The sequence below is a fragment of the Trichosurus vulpecula genome, chromosome 6, assembly GCF_011100635.1.
Source record: "Trichosurus vulpecula isolate mTriVul1 chromosome 6, mTriVul1.pri, whole genome shotgun sequence".
In the NCBI taxonomy this organism is placed as follows: domain Eukaryota; kingdom Metazoa; phylum Chordata; class Mammalia; order Diprotodontia; family Phalangeridae; genus Trichosurus; species Trichosurus vulpecula.
The window spans coordinates 140,842,450-140,861,860 of NC_050578.1; the positions used below are offsets into that span (position 1 = coordinate 140,842,450).

General features: G+C 39.7%; 1 protein-coding gene across 4 annotated transcripts in view; it reads left to right on the forward strand.

The window, feature by feature from the left end:
• PDE5A (phosphodiesterase 5A) overlaps nt 1-19,411 on the forward strand; it is a 190,340-nt gene that overhangs the window by 19,682 nt on the left and 151,247 nt on the right. For all 4 annotated transcript variants that reach the window (XM_036763181.1, XM_036763184.1, XM_036763182.1 and 1 more), the window contains exon 2: nt 15,351-15,939. In XM_036763181.1, coding sequence (XP_036619076.1) covers nt 15,355-15,939 — 585 coding nt within the window. In that variant the 5' untranslated portion in view covers nt 15,351-15,354. The remainder of the gene's footprint in view (nt 1-15,350; nt 15,940-19,411) is intronic.

The following is a 19,411-nucleotide window of genomic DNA, read 5'->3' on the forward strand; positions in this document are numbered from 1 at the left end:
CTGATGATTACTCTCCTACTCCTGGCAGTCTTATGTGGACCAAAGTGAACTTCTCCTAATGTAGGGGTTCTTAGTTTGGGTCCTACAACCTGCGGGTAGATTTCAGGGGGTCTATAAACTTTAATAGAAAAAAATTACAGCTTTGTTTTCAGTAACCTTTATCTGAATTTTATTGTTTCCTTCATTTCTTTAAATGCAATCTTCTCAGAAGGGGCCCATAGGCTTCACCAGACTTCCAAAAGGGTCCATTACACAAAAAAGGTAATGAGCCCTTATTAATAGAATTTCTGAGTCTTGTACATTCTCTCTTTCCCTCTTCCCTTCCCTCTTTCACTCTTTCCTTCCTACTTTCCTTCCTTCCCTTTTTCCCTTCCTTCTTTTCTTCCTTCCTTCCATCCATCATCCTTCCTTGTCATTTCTACATATACTTCTCCTTCCCCATCTCCCTTACCCAGTGAACCTGCCCTCCCACACCCATTGCCCATCTACTTATCCAGTGAGACAGCTGCATGGGGCAATTCACTGGGAGATGAAACTGGATCCACCAATCACAGACCCTGGGCAAGTCACTTAACTTCTCTCAGCCTCAGTTTCCCCATCTGTGAAATAGGGATAATAACAGCACCTACTTCACAGAGTTGTGAGAGTCAAGCGAGATAATGCATGTAGTGACGTGCTTTGCCAGCTGCAGAGTGTGACATAAATGCTGATTACTACCGTTGCTGCTTTTATTACTGCTTCTTTTCTTCTCTAAGGGCAGGATTGCTCATTACCTTACACAGCTTTCCATTGAATTTTCTTGTTCTTTTCACCTACATTGAAGGGTGATGTGATGGGTAAAGAGGTGACCTTGTCACCAGGAAGACCTGGGTTCAGGTCCCATCTGACAGATACAGGTTGTATGACCCTGAGCAAGTCACTTAACTTCTAAGAACTCTAAGCAATTCCCCAAAACAGCCTTATAGCATAAGGTGCCAGCCTGCATTGATGGAGGGAGTTTCCTCATCCAGGCATTCTCTGTCCCAAAGAAATCACAGGACCTATTGTAATCCCTTCAATTTATACTCTTGTTATTATGTGCTTAAGGTTTTATATTGCATCAGTCTATATACATTACCTCATGCTTCTCTGTATTACAATTAAAGTTTGTTCAGCTCTCCACAACCAATGGACTATCACAAAAATGTTCTTGTACATGTGGGACCTTTCTTGGTTCTGATTTTTAACCCAAGGACATATATCCCAGTAGTAAAATCTCTGGATCCGTTCAGTGACTTTTTGCGTGCATGTTTCTTAATGATCCAGTCCAACACCGGTTAGATGTTTATTACGTAGGAGGCATTGTGCTAGCTCCTGTACAGATACAGTGGCAAATGAATGAGGCGCTTACAACCAAGGTATCATCCTCTGAACAACGCCAATTACCTCCCAGCCAACACCTTCTCTCCTCTCTTCTCTTACCACTTCAATCCATCTTCCATCCAACTGCTACAATCATTTGTTTTACCCAAATTACTCAGCTCAAAATCCTTTGCTGGATCCCTGTTCCCTCCCAAGTAAAGATGATAAAGCATTTGGAAAATTGGAGATGAAAGGTGTTCTGGAAGGCCCAAATTGAAGGGTTTAAATTTCACTGAAAGTGCTATAGCCAGATTGAGTTTTGTTTTGTATGATTTAATGCTTGTCGACATAATTAAATCCATTTCAGATAGTTTCAAGGGTATCCTTCCCATTTCATTTTAAGAACAAAAACATGCACATACTCCAGGCCCTCCCGCCTCTGGCCATAACTCTGTGTGTGTGTGCGTGTGTGTGTGTAGCCAAAACTCTGTGTGTGTGTGTATGTGTGTGTGTATGTGTGTGTATATGTGTGTGTATGTGTAGCCATAACTGTGTGTGTGTATGTGTGTGTGTATGTGTGTGTGTATATGTGTGTGTATGTGTAGCCATAACTGTGTGTGTGTATGTGTGTGTGTGTGTGTGTGTGTGTATATGTGTGTGTGTAAGGTACTATTCCTTTTGTATATGAACAGTTTGGTGCTGAGAGGGATAGAGAAACAACGTTCATGTAAGGGGAGCCAAAAAGAAGTCCACCTGTAAATAAACAGCCCCTCAGATAACGTGTTAAGGAGATGCACCCAGATTTGTTCTAAGGACTAGAGAGGAACTGTCTCTTCCTCAGATGAATGCAATGTAAGCTCTGACAGCAGCCCCAGGGCATTGTAGTCCAGCTATTCAAGTGCCTGTTTTCAGAGTTCTGAAATTTATAATTGACAATTATGAATCAAATAACGGCAAAGTTTGTATAACTACTTTTGGGCTCATAAAAGATAGCAAACTACTTTCTTGAGGTAAAGACATACCACTGAGGCTTCTATTTGAGGCATTGGAAGGTTCATTCAGAATTGTTTGAGCTCATTGCTTTTGGGGGCATCTAAAGCCCCAGAAGGGGCAAACATCTCAGGGTTGTGTGTTTTGCCTTCTACTGACCTCTCAGACTTGATAAGGACAAGCAGCAGAAAAGACAAGCTTTGCATTTGTTTTGCTGTGAGAAGAGGCTCGGAGCTGATTGGACAAAGCAGGATCCTTTGGTGTTTTTGGGTAAGAGGAGCTTGGGAATTCTTTGGCTCATGGGAACTAGTCGTCCTTGAAAGAATAAATCACTTTTTCTCAAAACACTGTTGAGGGTGATCGTGAATGAAAAGAGCTGTACCAGAGAGCAGAGCAGGAAAGGCTTCCATCAGAAGGAGAGCAGGTAGTAGACAAGCAGTTTTGAGTAGTATCAATAATTCCTAAATGGATCAAGGATCTCAAGGCCTGAAGTCCAAAGTTTTGAGTTGCCCCAGGCACAAAGGCTTCTCCGTTCATATGCTTCTCCACTAGATTTCTTTAAGTGTGTATCTGCTCTTTCCAATAGACACTGCATACATTGATAGGACATTGTGACCCAAGTTTATAGGTTAACTGTGATGCTAGATTATTCCTGCTTTTGCCTTCTGTTGAGTAAACATTATGATTAATCCTGCTTTTGTCATTTGATGAGTAGGTTTTTTGAGTATTCTTGTTTTTGCAATAAATGCTAAGTAAATGTTTTATGTTTAAGAGGTAGCAGTGTTATGCCAATTGATTTCACATAAATAGGAAGCATGCTGTTAAGGGCTCATGAGCTATAGTAGTGAGTAGTAGTAAGGATAACTTCCACACAAGCATTACTTCTAAGACCATGAGAGAGACAGAGAGTGCTAAGCTATAGTAACTTTCTTGTGGCTCCTCTCTGGGAACCCCAGACCTGCTACCTTATAACTCAAGAGTCCATGACACGCCCAGGCTATGTGTTCAAATTATGGAAGCTGTGCATTTCTTGAGTGCATACCTTTTTTGAGTGCACAACTATTGAAAGTGGCTGCTACTTGTTTAATAAGCAGTTTTTCTCTGAGGTTTCCATTGGTCCTCTGCTTCACTCAATCACAAATTTTATGTTCATTTTCCTAATATTAAAGTCCTGAAGGGTTCCTGATTCTGCAATGTTGCTGCTTGTTCAGTCAGAGATCATGCCAGCTCAGGGGCTGCATGTTCCTCCCAGCTCATGAAGCGTTCTCCTTGTGGTATGTGCTGCCAGTGATTTAACATTATCCCAGGGGCTCAGCCTCTTGAGGGCTGTAAAGACGTCTTGTGGAATCAGAGTAGGCTAAATATTACTCGTAATGATGCTGCTTTTCCTATTAAGTTGTCATTGGCTTTGCTACTCAAGCCATAACATCTGGAATCCCATCTAATTTTGGACGAAAGACAATAAATATGCTTCTCATGGAATTTGCTGTTAAATTTAAATCTTGCTTACGGTAAGGAATTTTGTTGTTCTTCAGACTTTTCATAACCCCTTTTTGGGGATTTTCTTGGCAAAGATAATGGAGTAGTTTACCATTTTATTCTCCCCATTTGGGGGTTTTCTTGGCAAAGATACAGAAGTAGTTTACCATTTTCTCCTCCAGCTGATTTTACAGATAAGGAACTGAAGCAACAGGTTAAATGACTTGTCCAGGGTCACACAGATAATATGTCTTAGGGGAAGGACATAACCCAAAGTCTTCCTGACTCCAAGGGCAACCTTCTGTCTACTGTGCCCTACTGTCTGCCCCTTGTCTTTCATTAACAATCATGGAATCCCAGAATCGGAGCTGGAAAGGACTTCAGAGGACATCAAGTCCATCTCCCACATTTTATAGATGAGGAAACTGAACCTCAGAGACATCATGTGACTTGCCCAGAGTTGGCAGCTAGTAAGTGTCTCAGGCAGGATTTGAGCACAGGTCTTCTTTACTCCTGCATTCAGGTTCTATCCACTATACCACACTGCCCCAGAAGTTGGTGGGAGGTGGGAAATCCATGCTACAGTGGAAATATTACTGAATGCAGAGTCAGAATTTACAATCAAGCCAAGGCTCCAACATTTCTTAGTTGTAGAACTATGGACAAATCAAACTCTCAGATCCTCAGTTTTCCTACCTATGAAATAGGGATAATAGTACCACATTTTTTTACCAGTTAGTTTCATAAAAAGCACCTAGAGACATTAAAAAGCCCTATAAAGATGTGAACTCTTATATCTGGTTTTCAGGAAGACTCGCTGTGCCTTTGTCTCTAGATTAAAATGGAAGTTTTCTAATTTACTGTCAGTTGAGGCGATGGCCAAGGCTTCCCTGTGCATCGCTAGTTTCCATTCTGGTTTAGTTTTGTTCAACAGATGCTTTTCATGAATCTTGTGACAGAAGCAAACTCTTTTGAACAAAAAGCGTTGTGAACTAGACTTTGTAACTTGGAAGGGGTTTTGAGAAGAATGGTTCCACCAAAGTGTGACCCTGGATTTACCTTTGCCCTTTAGCTTCTGCACATGGCCTGGCTCCGCTTGAATAGAACCAGCTTCTAGCTGGCTTATAAATTTATTCTTTGTTCCGTTTCTCAGCTCTGTGCCCTATGAGATGCCCATTCCCATCAAAGAGCAGTATGGATAAAGAAAATGAAATGGGAAGGAGAGAAAGATGGCCCCTTGCTGGGGCCAACTTTTATCAGACTTGTTCAGCCTGATACCATGGACTGCTTATTGGATGTGGCTATTTGACAAAGCTCCTGGGCCATGGATTCAATTAAGTAGTAATCTAGAAGTCAGAGGATTTTAGGCCTTGAAGGGACCACTGAGATCATTTAACAGGGTTTGACCACCCTGATATTATGAACAAGCAACTCTGAAGGTCATACAACTAATTAAGGATGTCTCTGGTTCAGGGCTCTTTCCATTACACTGTCATAGTTTATGATTTTCATTGTCCTTTCATGTCCTTTTTTTACCTTTGGGTGACTGTAGAAGCCCTATGAGGTCAGTGGATGGTGGCATACCCATTTTACAGAAGTGGCAGGTGAGTCTCAGAGGCACTCTGGCTTAACATCTTTTATGTAGCAAACTATTGAGAAAACTGGTTGGAGAATCCTGATATCTAACTCTTAGACCTCCTTGCTTTCTTTTACTTCTCTTGTGTCATAAAGAAATGAGATTCTTGGAGCAGGTCAATCAATCCCTATCGTATATAATCACAAGACTCTTCTGTTACTTTGTATACTTTAGAATTTTATGTGAGCAGGAAGTGTGAATGCCATTAAGTCCTACCCTTAACTGAAATACAGGATGATGACTCCCGTGTATGACTATTGATGGATGCTTGTCTAGATTGCTTGAATACTGTTAGTGAAGAAAAGGTTAAATGTGGAAGGAAAAATAAAAGATTATTAATTGAAAAAATATTTTAAAAAGGAAACAGCCCATTGTTTTGACCAGTTCTAGTTGGAGAGGTAGCCTTGTGGAGTGGATGGGGATTTGGCCTCAAATCAGGTAAACCTGGGTTCAAGTCTGGCATCTGACACATTTTGGCTGTGTGATCCTGGCCCAGTCACTTAATCTTTCAGTGGTCTAGGCCGCTCTCTAGAATATAAATGGAAGAGAAGGTGTTGACAATCTGCATTGGTAAAGGAAGTTTCCTCAAACCTCCATCAATAAAATCCCAGGCTCTATCCCCTATTCCTAGCTAGTTATTAGGAAATTCTTACATTTATTCTTGGGAGATTGCCTGCCCTCTCCATAGCTTCCATTCTCCTTCTGTCTTCCTTGGGAGAAGGTTGTATGGACAGGAGCAAGAGAAGGATGAGATTAAAAGAAGGAAAAGGAGAAAAATATTGGGAGGGATGGGAATTTGTGTGGAAGACCCAAGAATGAATTTGTGGAGTATTTCCTTCAATGCAGAAAGTTAGAATTTGATTTAATGAAGGACTCTTATGGTAACAACGGTTCAGAAAATCAAGTAAACTCTGTCACTTAAATGGTGTTAAGAATTCCCAGGCCATCCGGAGGGTCTCACAAGGTGGTCCTACATGAGAATTTACTTACACTGAAATTAAGATTAACAAAAAATAAGCAGGAATGTTGCTAGGCACTGGGGACACAATGGCCGAACACCAGTAGTGCCTATCCTTAGGAAGACTAGGTTCTATTGGAGAGAAATAGCATATACTCAGACAAATAAGTACTAATTGGTGATTTTGAGCAATTATCTGGCCAGGAGAGGCTTTCAAAGTAGAAAGAATGCTGGATTTAGAGTCTGGAGATTTGGATTTGATTTTAGACCTTTGCCTATATTAGCTGTAGTCATGGGTGAGGTTTTTGGAGCCTCAGTTTTCCCAGTCTTTAAAATGGGAATAATAGTAATACCCAGAGCCATAATGAACTAGCATGGGACAAACAGTGCCACCATTGGAGGGTTCTGAGTATCATCTCTGCCACATCTGCTGTCCCTGGGCTTCACCTCAAGATCTTGCTGAAGTATGAGCTATGGCTTTCCCTCCTGGATTGTCTTGGGCAAAGCCCCCTCAGTGGGGTTATCTTCCCATATCAAGGCCACCTGACCTCCAGATGAATCTGCCCCAGGTACTGCTCTGGCTTGCTTGAGCTCTTAAGAATAACTCACAAATTGTCCTGAGAAAAGGCCTTTGAAATGAGACCTCAGATAAGTGAACATTTCTTCCATTGTTAGTCAAGGGTGAACAGGAGAGGTAGAAGAGGCAGGGTAGCCTGGTGGAAAGAGCACTGGCCTGCAGGGCAGCAGGAAAACCCCATCCAAGACTTACTAGTTGTGTGAACTGGACAAGTGCCTTAATGGCTTCATCTGTAAGATCAGATGGAGGGGCATGGTTTGATAAATGGCCATTAAGATTTCTACCATCTCAAGGTCTAGCAATCCATGAAGAAATGGCTCATACCTAGTCTGTGTGTTTTCATTACAATGTTCTGAACTTTTTGTAGAAGTAGATGACTACAAATAAGGCTTCAGACAGAATGGGAGGGACATCACATAGCTAGCTGCCAAAGCTTATTGGTTACTGTGACACTTTTTGGGGTTTGTTTGCTTTTTTCAGGAGATACTTTCTAATACAAAGTGAATTTTTTGACCCTCAGAACTGGCTTCTCCTGCATGCTCCGTGTTGTGGGTGAAAGGAATTCAAATTAGAGACCCACCAGATGGAGTGGGCATACTTGTGGAGGGCGAGGGCTGTGGGTCGGCCTTGTTGTTGATTCCATGGGCTGGATGCTGGGCTGCGTGGATGTGGTTTCAAGTCCAATTTCTCAAGTTTGCCTTTTTCATTTGGTAACCTCTCTCTTAGCCATCGCCCCCATGATGATGACAGGAATGTTTTATGGTCAGTGCTCTCTTTTCTGTCTTTGGACATATTTTTGGTCTTCACAAGAAAATAGTAGCATAGGTTTATACTTGGAAGGGATTTCAGAGGTGTTCTGCTCTAATCCCCTCGTTCTATAGGTGAGGAAGATGAGGCCTGCAGTATCTGTCTCAATAATTAACCGTAGGACAGCATACAAAGGACTGGAATATTCACCCAACACGGTCGTATGAATGTAAAGCATATTTGGGGGAATTTTGTTTTTTTTTTTTTACCATTTTCCTTCCTCTGTTTTGCCTAATTCTATTACTTAGATATATCTAAGTCTCCTGTGGGTTTAATTATCATTTCTATACAGATAACTCTCAAATCTAGAAATATAGCTCTTGTTTATCTTGCAAAACAAATTCTTACATTAGCCCTGTCCAGAAAGAAAGGAAGGAAGGAAGGAAGGAAAGAAGGAAAGGGAGGAAGAGAGAGAGAAAGAAAGAAAGAGAAGAAAGAAGGAAGGAAGGGAGGGAGGGAGAGAGGGAGAGACAAAGGAAGGGAGAGACAAAGAAAAGGAGAGAGAAGGAGAGAAAGAAAGAGAGAAAGAAAAAGAAAGAAAGAAAGAAAAAGGAGGGAGGAAGGATCTTTCTTCACTCTGAGTCCATCGGCTCTCTATCTGGAGTTACATAGCATGTTTCATTATGAGTCCTGAGTCCTCTGGAATTATGGTGGATCATTGTGTTGATCAGAGTTGCTAAGTGTTTCAGAGTTTACCATTACAATGTTGCTGTCACTATATACATGGTTCTGTCTCTGCCCTCCTCCTTTGTATAAATTTCATGTATATATTTATTTTTCTTTTGTTACAATCCAAGTTTCTTGAGGTCAGGCACTTGCACATTTTTTTAATCTTTATCTTCTAACACTGCCTGGAACACATTTGCCATAGCTTTAGAAGTGCTTTGCTGTTGTTCAGTTGTTTCAGTTGTCTGACTCTTTATGACACCATTTGGGGTTTTGGCAGAGATACTGGAGTGGTTTGCCATTTCTTTCTCTAGCTCATTTGACAGATGAGGAAATTGAGGCAAACAGGGTTAAGTGCTTTGCCCAGCTAGTAAGTGTGTGAGGCCAGATTTAAACTCAGAAAGAAGCGTCTTCCTGACCCCATGCCCTAGGCTCTCTCCATTGCCCCACCATGCTAGTTGATTGATTAGTTGGCTGGTCCTTATTTTGCCCTCTGGTGCTATAAAATGTAGATAATCTTTCTTCTAGATGACAAGCTTCCTATATTTGGAGGTAGTGATTATGTCTGCTCCACCTCTTGGCCCTGATTAACATCCTCAGTTCTGTCAGCCTTTCATTATGTGGAAAGGCTTCGCATTCCTTTACCCTCCTCTGTTGCCCCATCCTGGATGCATGGCTCTAATGTGGGTACCACCTTGCCAAGACCCCTTTGCAATATGGTTTCCACAAGTGATCTCAATGCTGCAGGTGTTACCTGTCCTGAGCACCGTACCCTGGGGCTCTGCTTTCCTGTCTCCTGCAAGCCCTCCTATTACTACAGCCCAAGACTGGGCTTGGTAGCCTTGCGTATTATTGATTCATGTTAGGGGTGTAGTCATCTCAAATCCCTAATTCCTCTTCTCGGCCACTGCAATTTAGCCTGTTCTATATCTGTACTTAAGTGCAAGGCTTCATTCTTTCTTGCTTTTTGAAAAAATAAGTATTTTTATTCATTTAAAAAAATTAGTTCTAAATTCTTTCCCTCTTTGCAGCCCTTCTTCCACCCACTGGGAAACTAAGCAATAAAATATCTGTTACACATGTGAAGACATGAAAATTTTGTGTTGTTGTTTGGGCATTTCAGTTATGTCCGACTCTTCCTGACCCCATTTGGGATTTTCTTGACAAAGATACTGGATTGGTTTGCCATTTCCTTCTCTAGCTTACTTGACAGATGAGGAAACTGAGGCAAACGTGGTTAAATGACTTGTCCAGGGTTATGAAGCTAGTGTCTAAGGCCAGATTTGAACTCAGGAAGATGAGGCTTCTTGACTCCAGGCCCAGCTCTATCCAGTGCTCCACCTAGCTGTCCTAAAACATATTAAATATTTGCCATGTTGTAAAAAAAATTACAAGAAAAATAAAGTGGAAAAAAGAAATATTCCATCTGCAATTAGGAGTTCGTCAGTTCTGTCTCTGGATGTGGATAGCAGCTTTCATCATGACTCCTTTGGAATTGTGGGTCATTGTACTGATCAGTTACTAAGTCTTTCACAGTTGGTCATCATTACAACATTGCTCTTACTATACATGGTGTTCTCCTGGTTCTGCTTACTTCACTTTGTAAAATGTGCCCAAGTTTTCCTGGACCCATCACCATACCATTTCTTTTCTTTTGTTTTTAATAATTGTGTCTTGGGAAATATACTATATATTTTATTAAAGAAATTATTATTAAAAAAGTGTGAAATTTTATTTTCTCATTGCTCTAACCTACTCCTTGTCCTTCACCTAAATGCCCAATTTTATAATTTTGAATTAGAGGATTTGGGTTCAAATCCTGGTTCTGTCACTTACTACTTGTCCAACCTTGGGACCTCCTCAGATCTCACTTTCTTCATCTGTAAAATGGGGTGATTGAATTAGATTGTCTCTGAGGTTCCTTCTGCTGCTGTATACATGATCTTTGAACTCAATCAGAAGAGAGAGAGGCAAAAATCAAACTTATTTAATGCCTCGCAATTTCCATCTACAAAAATAATCAATAATCTCATGCAAACTGGGTCCCTCCAGGCTTTAATTTTATTTCATTTTAGCTATGATGTTTCACTGAATAGCACTATATATCTCTATGTCCTGAGTTCAAATCCTAGCCTCAAATACTTACTAGTTGTGTTACCATGGACAAGTCACTTAACCCTGTTTGCCTCAGTTTCCTCATTTGTAAAATAAGTTGGAGAAGAAAATGGCAAACCACTTCTGTATTTTTGCCAAGAAAACCCCAAATGGAGTCTTGAAGAATTGGACCTGACTGAAAAACTACTGAACAACGACGTATCCAAACCTTATGTCAGTGATGGTAGCTTTATCACTTGACTATATCACCTTTGACAAGTCAATAGTTTTCTGAGTCTCAATTTCCTCGACCATAAAATGGGAATCATTCTATCCTTGGCACCTACTTTACAGAGTGAAAGCAAAAATGAGATAATATATAGAAATATGTTATAAATATTATAAAAATATATAAATATAATATAAACAGCACATATATAATATAAATAAATATAAACAAAATAAATATAAAAATATAAATAAAAATATAAATTTATATAAATGTAAGATAAATGTAAAATGACAATCATACAATAACAAAATGATATTAATTTCATTGAGTGCTTTGTAAATGTCAACACTATTATCATTACTTTCAGGGGGATAAAATTGAGCTCGATGGTCCTAAGAGATAAAAAAGTAAGATTTTTTAAAGCTTCAAAATTAATGATCTATCTCTGATACTTTAATGAATCTTGGATCTCATTTATGTATTATTCTGCCGAAGAAAGTATAAGCCACAAGGTGATACTCTGACTTCAAGAAGGTACTCTGTTAAGAGACTCATCAGAATGTCAGAGGGTTTCCCTGATTGCAAAACCAAAATCAGTTACCTTCCAGAGAGAGCTCATGGGCTATAAGAGTGCTTTGTGTGTTTTCTGCTTCTTCATAAGAGCTCCTGAAAGTTCTTTGTATTTGCATTTTCTGTAGTGTTAAACATAGGCTCTTATATCAAGTATGTATGTGCTTTCCTGAGTGCTTGTACAGGAGCTAGGGGCCTTGAGAAATAGGTAGAATTACTATTATTACTCATGTTTTATAGAAATAGAAACTGAAGCTCACAGAATTTAGGTGATTTGTTATTAATTAATCCATTAAAAACAGCAACAACAAATAACCCTTTATTAGGTTCTTACTATGTTCTTATTAAGCTAAATGTAAGGGATACAAACCAAGGTCAAACCAGGATATCAGTATAGCCGGATTGTATGGAAGTGAGTAAATTGTATGAAGACTGAAAAGACAGGAAGGAGCTACATTATGAAGGGCCTTAAATGGCAAGCAGGATTTTATATTTGGTCCCAGAGGTAATGGTTCACATAGCTAACAAATGATCAGATCCAGGGCTGGTACTCAGGTCATTGGTCGTTAAATCTCAGATTTTTCCCTCTATTCATTCTCACGGAACTATTTTAAGGGCCTCTTGTCATTTCTTATAGCACAGTCATATTCCATCCCATTTATACACCACAACTGGTTCAGCCATTCCTCAATCAGCAGGCATCCCCTCCATTTCCAATTCTTTGCCACCACAAAAAGAGCTTCTGTGAATGAATATTTTCGGACATATAAGTCCTTTCCCTTTTTCATGGATCTCTTTGGGTTACAGACCTAGTAATGGTATTGATGGGTCAAAAAGTATGCACAGTTTTATAGGCCTTTGTGCATAGCTCCAAATGACTCTCCAGAGTGGTTGGATCAGTTAAACAAATCTTTACCAATGTCTTCTGTATCTTACAGCATCGTAGTTAACCCCAGTATCCTTCCTCCTCCCCTTTCCCTGCCCAGAGGCCATTCCATATAACAAATAGTATTTTTAAGAGAAAAAAATAGCATAACTGATAGATACATTGAAGAAGTCTGAAAACGTGTAGTATATAATACCTGTGGACCTTCCACCTCCATAAAGGGGTGAGTTGGGGTTTCTTCTCATCTCTCTTAATTCAAGTCCTACTTGATTTTTATAATTTTGTTACATTCACTTTTAATTTTTTGGTATGTAGTCATTCTTTTCATTTACATTGTTGTAGTCATTGTATATATTGTTTTCTTAGCTCTGCCTGGCTCACTCTGCATCAGTTCATATAGATCTTTCCATGCTTCTCTGTATTCATCACACACACAATTTCTTACAGCACAGTAATATTCCATTATATTCATGTACCACAATCTGTTTTAGCCATGCCCAATTGATGGGCATTGACTTTGTTTCCAATTCTTTGCTATCACAAAAAAGTGATAGTATAAATATTTTGTTGTATTTCTCTTATAATTAGTGATTGTGAGCATTTTTTCATGTGGTCATGAATGCTTTACGATTCTTCTTTTGAACATTGTTTGTTTACATCCTTTGACCACTTATCTTTTGGGGAAGGGCTATTAGTCTTAAATATATTTATTAATTGTTTACATGTCTTGGATACCAAACACTTATCAGAGAAATTTAATACAAAAGTTTATTCCCATTTGACCATTTCCCTTTTTACCCTAGGTGCACAAATTTTTTCTGTGCAGGAGCGTTTTAGTTTCAAGTAATCAAAGTTATCTATTTTACCTTTTGTAATTGCCTCTTTCTCTTACTTGGATAAAAATGTATCTCCTACCCATAACTGTGGAAGACAGACAATCTATTTCTCTTCTAATTTTTGCATAGCATAATCTTTAATATTACGGTCACACAGCCATTTAGAATGGATTTGGAACGTGATGTAAGGTCTTGAGCTAAGCCTAATTTCTGCTAGATGCAGTTTTCCTAGGAGTTTTTGTCAAATAAATTTTTCCCTAGGTAATTTATGATTTTATTCTTAATATATTTTATTTTTTCTTAATATATTTTATCTTGTATCTCTGTTTGCCTCAGTTTCTCCTACAGCAAAATGGTTATAATAGTAGCACCCACCTCTCAAGGGTTTTGTGAGGATCAAAGGAGACAATATTTTTAAAAGGCTTTGCACTGTGCCTGACACACAGTAGGCATTTAATAAATGTTTTGTACCTTCCTTCCCCCTTCATCAGTTGCAGTCCCTCTTTCCAACTCATTAGGATCTTTTAGGTTTCTCTTTCTGTTATCAAAAGAATTAGTTAGCTCTTCTGCATCTGTCTCTTTTCCAGATCTCATAATCATGTCATTTAAATCACTGATCAAAAATATTTAACAGGAGAGTTCACCAAGGTGAAGCAGGAAGACCATGAGACTTGAAATTAGACAACTTAAGGTTCTTCATCTATAAAATGCAGTCAGGGAATAAGTTTGGGCTGGTTGGTCCCTATGATCACTTTCTATTCTAGGTTGTATGACAGGGCCAAGTCAGAACCATAAGGCACCCAGATAGAGACCTACCTTTTTCTAAACATTGACTTTTTTACATTGTTGTTGAATCAACTCGAGATTTACCAAACTATACGATATGGTACAGTACGGTACGGTATGGTATGGTGCTATGCTATGCTATGCTATGCTATACTATACTCATTCAACATTTTTCTTTGCTGATCCATAAGGATAGCAGAAGAAACTATTAAGTACCTCACCAAAATCTTGATAAACTATGTGTATAGCCTGGCTGTCCTTTAAAATCCTCTTAAAATCAACCACAATTCCAGCAGATTCATGATGTGACATGCTAGCCACTTCCAGATAAAGACCATGTTTGTGTACACAAACACACACATATATACATATGTATATACAGACATACTAGTGCAGGAATTTGTTTTGTTTGACTACACATATTTGTGATGGGCTTTGTTTGTCTTGCTTTCTCAATGGATGGGGTAGAGGAGTTAGAAAGGAGAGAATTTGGAACTGAAAATAAAATTAAATTGAATTTTTTTTTAAAAAAGCCTTGACCCATTCCCTGGAATGTCCCCAGTAGTGACATTCCACTTTGCTCCTTTGAGGCAAGACTTGTTTTTGGAAACGAACAAGAGGCATTCTAAGCCGAGGTGGATGATCAAGCCAGGTGAAAAATGAGCTGTGACTATTAACCAACAAGAATGTTCTTTTGCATCTTGTAAATTGATTCTGACGTAAGCAAGAGAAAAGGAGTGGGGAATAATGACAGTTTTAATGCGCTCTGTAGCTACTTTAAAGGGACAAAACTCACAAATCCTGGTTATTTAAGCAATCAGCCTTGATTCATATCCACACCTTATTATGTCTGATAGTTTGACAGAGGAGTATATTAGAAACATATGTAGTTATTGCACGCATGTTTTTCTTCATTTGCAATTTTAACGGTGTTCTGTTTCCTTATGATGGTCTCACCTCCCCTCCCCCCACTTTATATGCCCTAACAGATAATCTAAAACAGCAGACATATTTTAGAAAAAGTCACTGATATTTCATTTTGGAATAAATCCTTAGGCTTAACCTGACTGGGTTTTCCTTGTTAATCACATTTTCCTTAGGTTAATATTAAAATTCCATCTTTATTCCGTGAGCAAAAATCAAATGATTGTAGAGGAGGCAGCCTAGATGTATTCTGGGTTATAATTAAATAATCTTTGTATGGGTAATTGAGAGTTAATATCACTGAAATGTTAATTGAAGCAAATATGCTCTCCTTTCTGCATTAGAGAAGTCCCCTGAGTTGTGCTGGTGGCTGTTTCCCTTCCTTTATATCCTTGGCACATAGTCAGTGCTTGGTAAATGCTTGTGGATTGATTGGATTTCTCCTGGTAAATCAAATACTTAATTGTCTGTTCTCTGATCAGTTTTTCTAAATGTGAGTTAAGTTCTCTCTCCCTCTTCTCTTTGAAATATTGAATCTTTTTTTTTTTTTTGCTATTTCATTCTGCAGAGAAATGGTCAATGCATGGTTTGCTGAGAGAATTCATCCTATCCCAGTCTGTAAGGAAGGAGTCAGAGGTCACACAGAGTCCTGCTCTTTTCCTACTCAACAGAGTCCCCGTTCTGAGACCACTGCCCCTGGCACCCCCACCAGGAAGATCTCAGCCTCGGAGTTCGACAGGCCACTTCGGCCCATTGTTGTCAAGGACGCCGAAGGAACTGTGAGCTTCCTCTGTGACTCAGAAAAGAAGGAACAGATGCCTCTGCAGCCCCCCAACTTTGGTGCTGACACAGGAGATCAGTGCTCAAGGCTCTTGGAGCTTGTGAAAGATATTTCTAGTCACTTGGATGTCACAGCACTTTGTCACAAAATCTTCTTACACATCCATGGGCTGATCTCTGCAGATCGCTATTCCCTTTTCTTGGTCTGCGAAGACAGCTCCAATGACAAATTCCTCATCAGTCGCCTGTTTGATGTTGCAGAAGGCTCCACTTTGGAAGAAGCTTCCAATAATTGTATCCGCTTAGAATGGAACAAGGGAATTGTGGGTCATGTGGCGGCTCTGGGGCAGCCCTTGAACATCAAAGATGCCTATGAGGTAATGAGGGTCTGCCCAGGATCAGTGGTGGGGGAAGGGGGGCGGGATGGGGAAATTGTCCTAGATTCCATTTCATTCAACAAATATTGTTCAGCACCTACTCTGTGGAAGGTTCTGTCCTACGCACCAGCAAGACAAAGATACCAACTTTGCATCACACTAGTGGGATGTAATATATGTACAAATGAATACAGCACAAGAGAAAATGAGGAGGGAGTAAGTCCTGAGGACTGGGGTGATCAGGGAAGGATTTGTGGAGGAGTTGTCACCTGGATTGAGCTTTGAAGGAAAACAAGGAATCTGAGAGACAGGGATAAAGAGGGAGTACATTCCAAGCATGGGGAATGGCTTCTGTAAATGCACAGAGATGGGAAATTGAGGATTAAGTTCATGAAACAGCTAGGCTGATAGGATGGTTTAAAGATGAAAAGGAAGTGGAATCAGCTCAGATCCAATAACGAGAGTATTCCTGCTTCAGATCTTGCTTGGCTTTCCACCAAATGCTTCCTTCTTCACTAGTATTAATAGTCAATGAAGAAAAACTTTCATTTTTTCCGAAGGGTTTTATCCTCTAAGTCAGTGTTTTTTCATGGCTTGACCCCAAGGGGTGTGGCTTGTGATCAAGCGATCAGAAAGTAGGAAAATTAATCACATCCCACTCTACCTCAAAAGGTCCAGTGGAGGAGTTTGTCTCCAACATAACCACATCTCCTCTCAACAACCATATCCCCCAGTTCATTTCACTGCAGGAGGACCAATTCTGTGCCCTGCTGCAGTGAACAACTGAGTAATATTCACACTTCCCTCATGCATTATTAGATAGAGAGAAAGAAAGTCACTCATAATGAATAAGTATAGATGGCTTGTGATCTACAGGGCTGATCTCATTACATATTATCTTGTGTCCCAAACACTCTCCTAGTCCAAACCTGTTTATCACTGTTAGTGCCTCTAGCCTTCAAGCAACCCAGGTCCCCATTCCTTCCTCTCCTAGATATCTAGTTGCCAAATCTTAGTATTTCAGGACCTCACCACCATCTCTCATATCTGTCCCCTTCTCTCTACTCACCTAGCCCTCACGATATCGAAGTAGACCCTAATAGGACTCCCTGCCTCCAGTCTCTGCCATCTCTGATCCATCTTCCACATAATTGGCAAACTGATTTTTTTCTAAACCCAGGCCTGACATCACCACTCCCCTTCTCAATAAACTCTCATGGCTCCCTGTTGACTATGTTTCATCTTTATCTCATCTTTTTAAATTTCCGGTTTTGCCCAAGTTTTATGATATATGCCATTATTAGCACAGCAGTCAATGTTTATAATTGCAAATAAGTAAATATACACGTATTGGAGTTGTATGCTCAAAGATTTTTTTTTAACTGATAGGGGTTTGGAGGCCACTGGTGTGGCAATCATTCAATTAGGTGTTAGTGTCCAAGGGAGATGGAACAGATATGCTGGTGGTCACTGATATTCTTTAATTAGGAAAGATGTAGAGAAAGAGCTAGAATCATTTCAAGGGCAGTTTGTTTGGGAAGGGAGCCATAATAGTAGACCCAGAATTGTCTTTCACTGGTCCTGTTGGTTCTTGTCTGCTCTCTGGAGCCTCATCTCATCTCCTCACTTTGTAGCAAAGACTTTGGGCTGTAGTTGTGATGAGGCTTTAAGGAATTGGGTGAAGAGCCCTAGCTTTGGAGTCAGATGGCCTGGGTTCTAATCTTGGCCCTGTCATGTAACCACCTCTTTCACCTTGGCCAAGTGACTTCAATGACCCAGGCCTCAGTTTCTTCACCAGTAAAATCATGAGGTTGGTAAAAAGTTACTAAGTTGTGCATACTTGACCCAGTTATGTACAGTCTGATCCTGGGATATGACTGCTAGATACATACCCCAAAGAGAACAAAATAAAGAGGAAAATGACCTACATGTAAAAAATGTGTGTATATATACATACACATATATAATATAACATATATACCTGCACGTGCATACACACATACATATTATATCTGTGTATATATATGCATATATACACATACATATATGTATGCACATATATACAGAGAGACTTTTCATAGCAGCTAAAAATGAGAAACTAAGAAACTGTCTTCCTATTGGGTAATTGCTGAACAAATTGTAGTGTATGAATATAACGAAATACTTTCGAACCCTGATCAAAGCAATGATGAACCACGAGTCCAAAAGACTGAAGAAGCAATATGCCAGTAACCTCCTGCAGAGAGGGAATGAGTTGAAAGTGCAGAGACAAACAGAGCTTTTTGTTCATGTCCACTGTGGGTTTTGTTTTGCTGGACTCTGAATGTTTATGATGAGTATTTTCTTTTTCTTCCTTTTGTTGGTCCAGTGGAAGAGGTTCCTTCATTTTTAAGCATAACAGTGTTCAGCTGCATGATTTCTGGGGTCCTTCCAGCTCTAAATTCTGTGACTCTATGATTTGCTTTTTACATAAGTCTAGCCTAACAGAGACAAATGGAAGGAGGCAGAGAATCAGGCCTAGAGGATCAAGGGGCCATAAGATCATAGATTTATAAGTTGAAGGGACATTAGAAGTCATCAAGTCCAAGCCCATTCATTTTACAGATTAAGATACTGAGGCTTAGAGAAGTGAATCCACTTGCCAGGTGTCACACAGCTAGTAAGTGTCTGAGGCAGGATTTGAATCCAGATCTTCCTGACTTTAGGCCCAGTGCTTTATCAACTACACCAGGGGTTCTAAATATCTTTGGTGTGATGGGCCTCTTTGGTGGTCTGATAAAGCTCATAGTCCCCTTTCCAGAGTAATGTCTTCAAATAACTATTTTATTTATATAGTACTTTAAGTTTTGTATGGTGCTTTACAAATATTATCTCATTTAATCCCCACAACAACCCTGAGTGGTAGCTGCTATAATGATTCCCATTTTACAGATGAAGAAACTGAGGCAGAGATTAAGTTACTTGCCTAGGGTCACACAGCTAGTAAGTGACTGAGGCTGAATTTGAGCTCAAGTATGTCTGACTCCAAGTTCAATACTCTATTCACTGTGTCACAACTTCCTCTCAATTTTAAAAAATGCATGAAATAAAATACATAGGACTACCCCCCAAAAGACAAAAATGTCTTCCCCCATTAGAATATAAGTTCCTTGATGGCAAAGACTATCTACTTATAACTGTATTATTCCCAGCTATTAGCTCAGTGTCTGGCACATAGTAAACACAACAAATGTTTGTTGATTAACTAAGGAAAGCAATTATATTGAAATACAGACATAAAAATATTGAAGAAAAAAAAAGAATTCATGGAAACCAAGTTAAGAACCCCTGTGGCCATGGTGATCGTATAAGTGATCCTATTCATCGTGGGACCTCGTTGACAGTGAGCTTGAATTTGTGGCATTATGGATGCATTGTGGGATGTGAGATGGACCTTCCTACCAGGGATGGTCTGGATGTGCTTTTTGCTCTG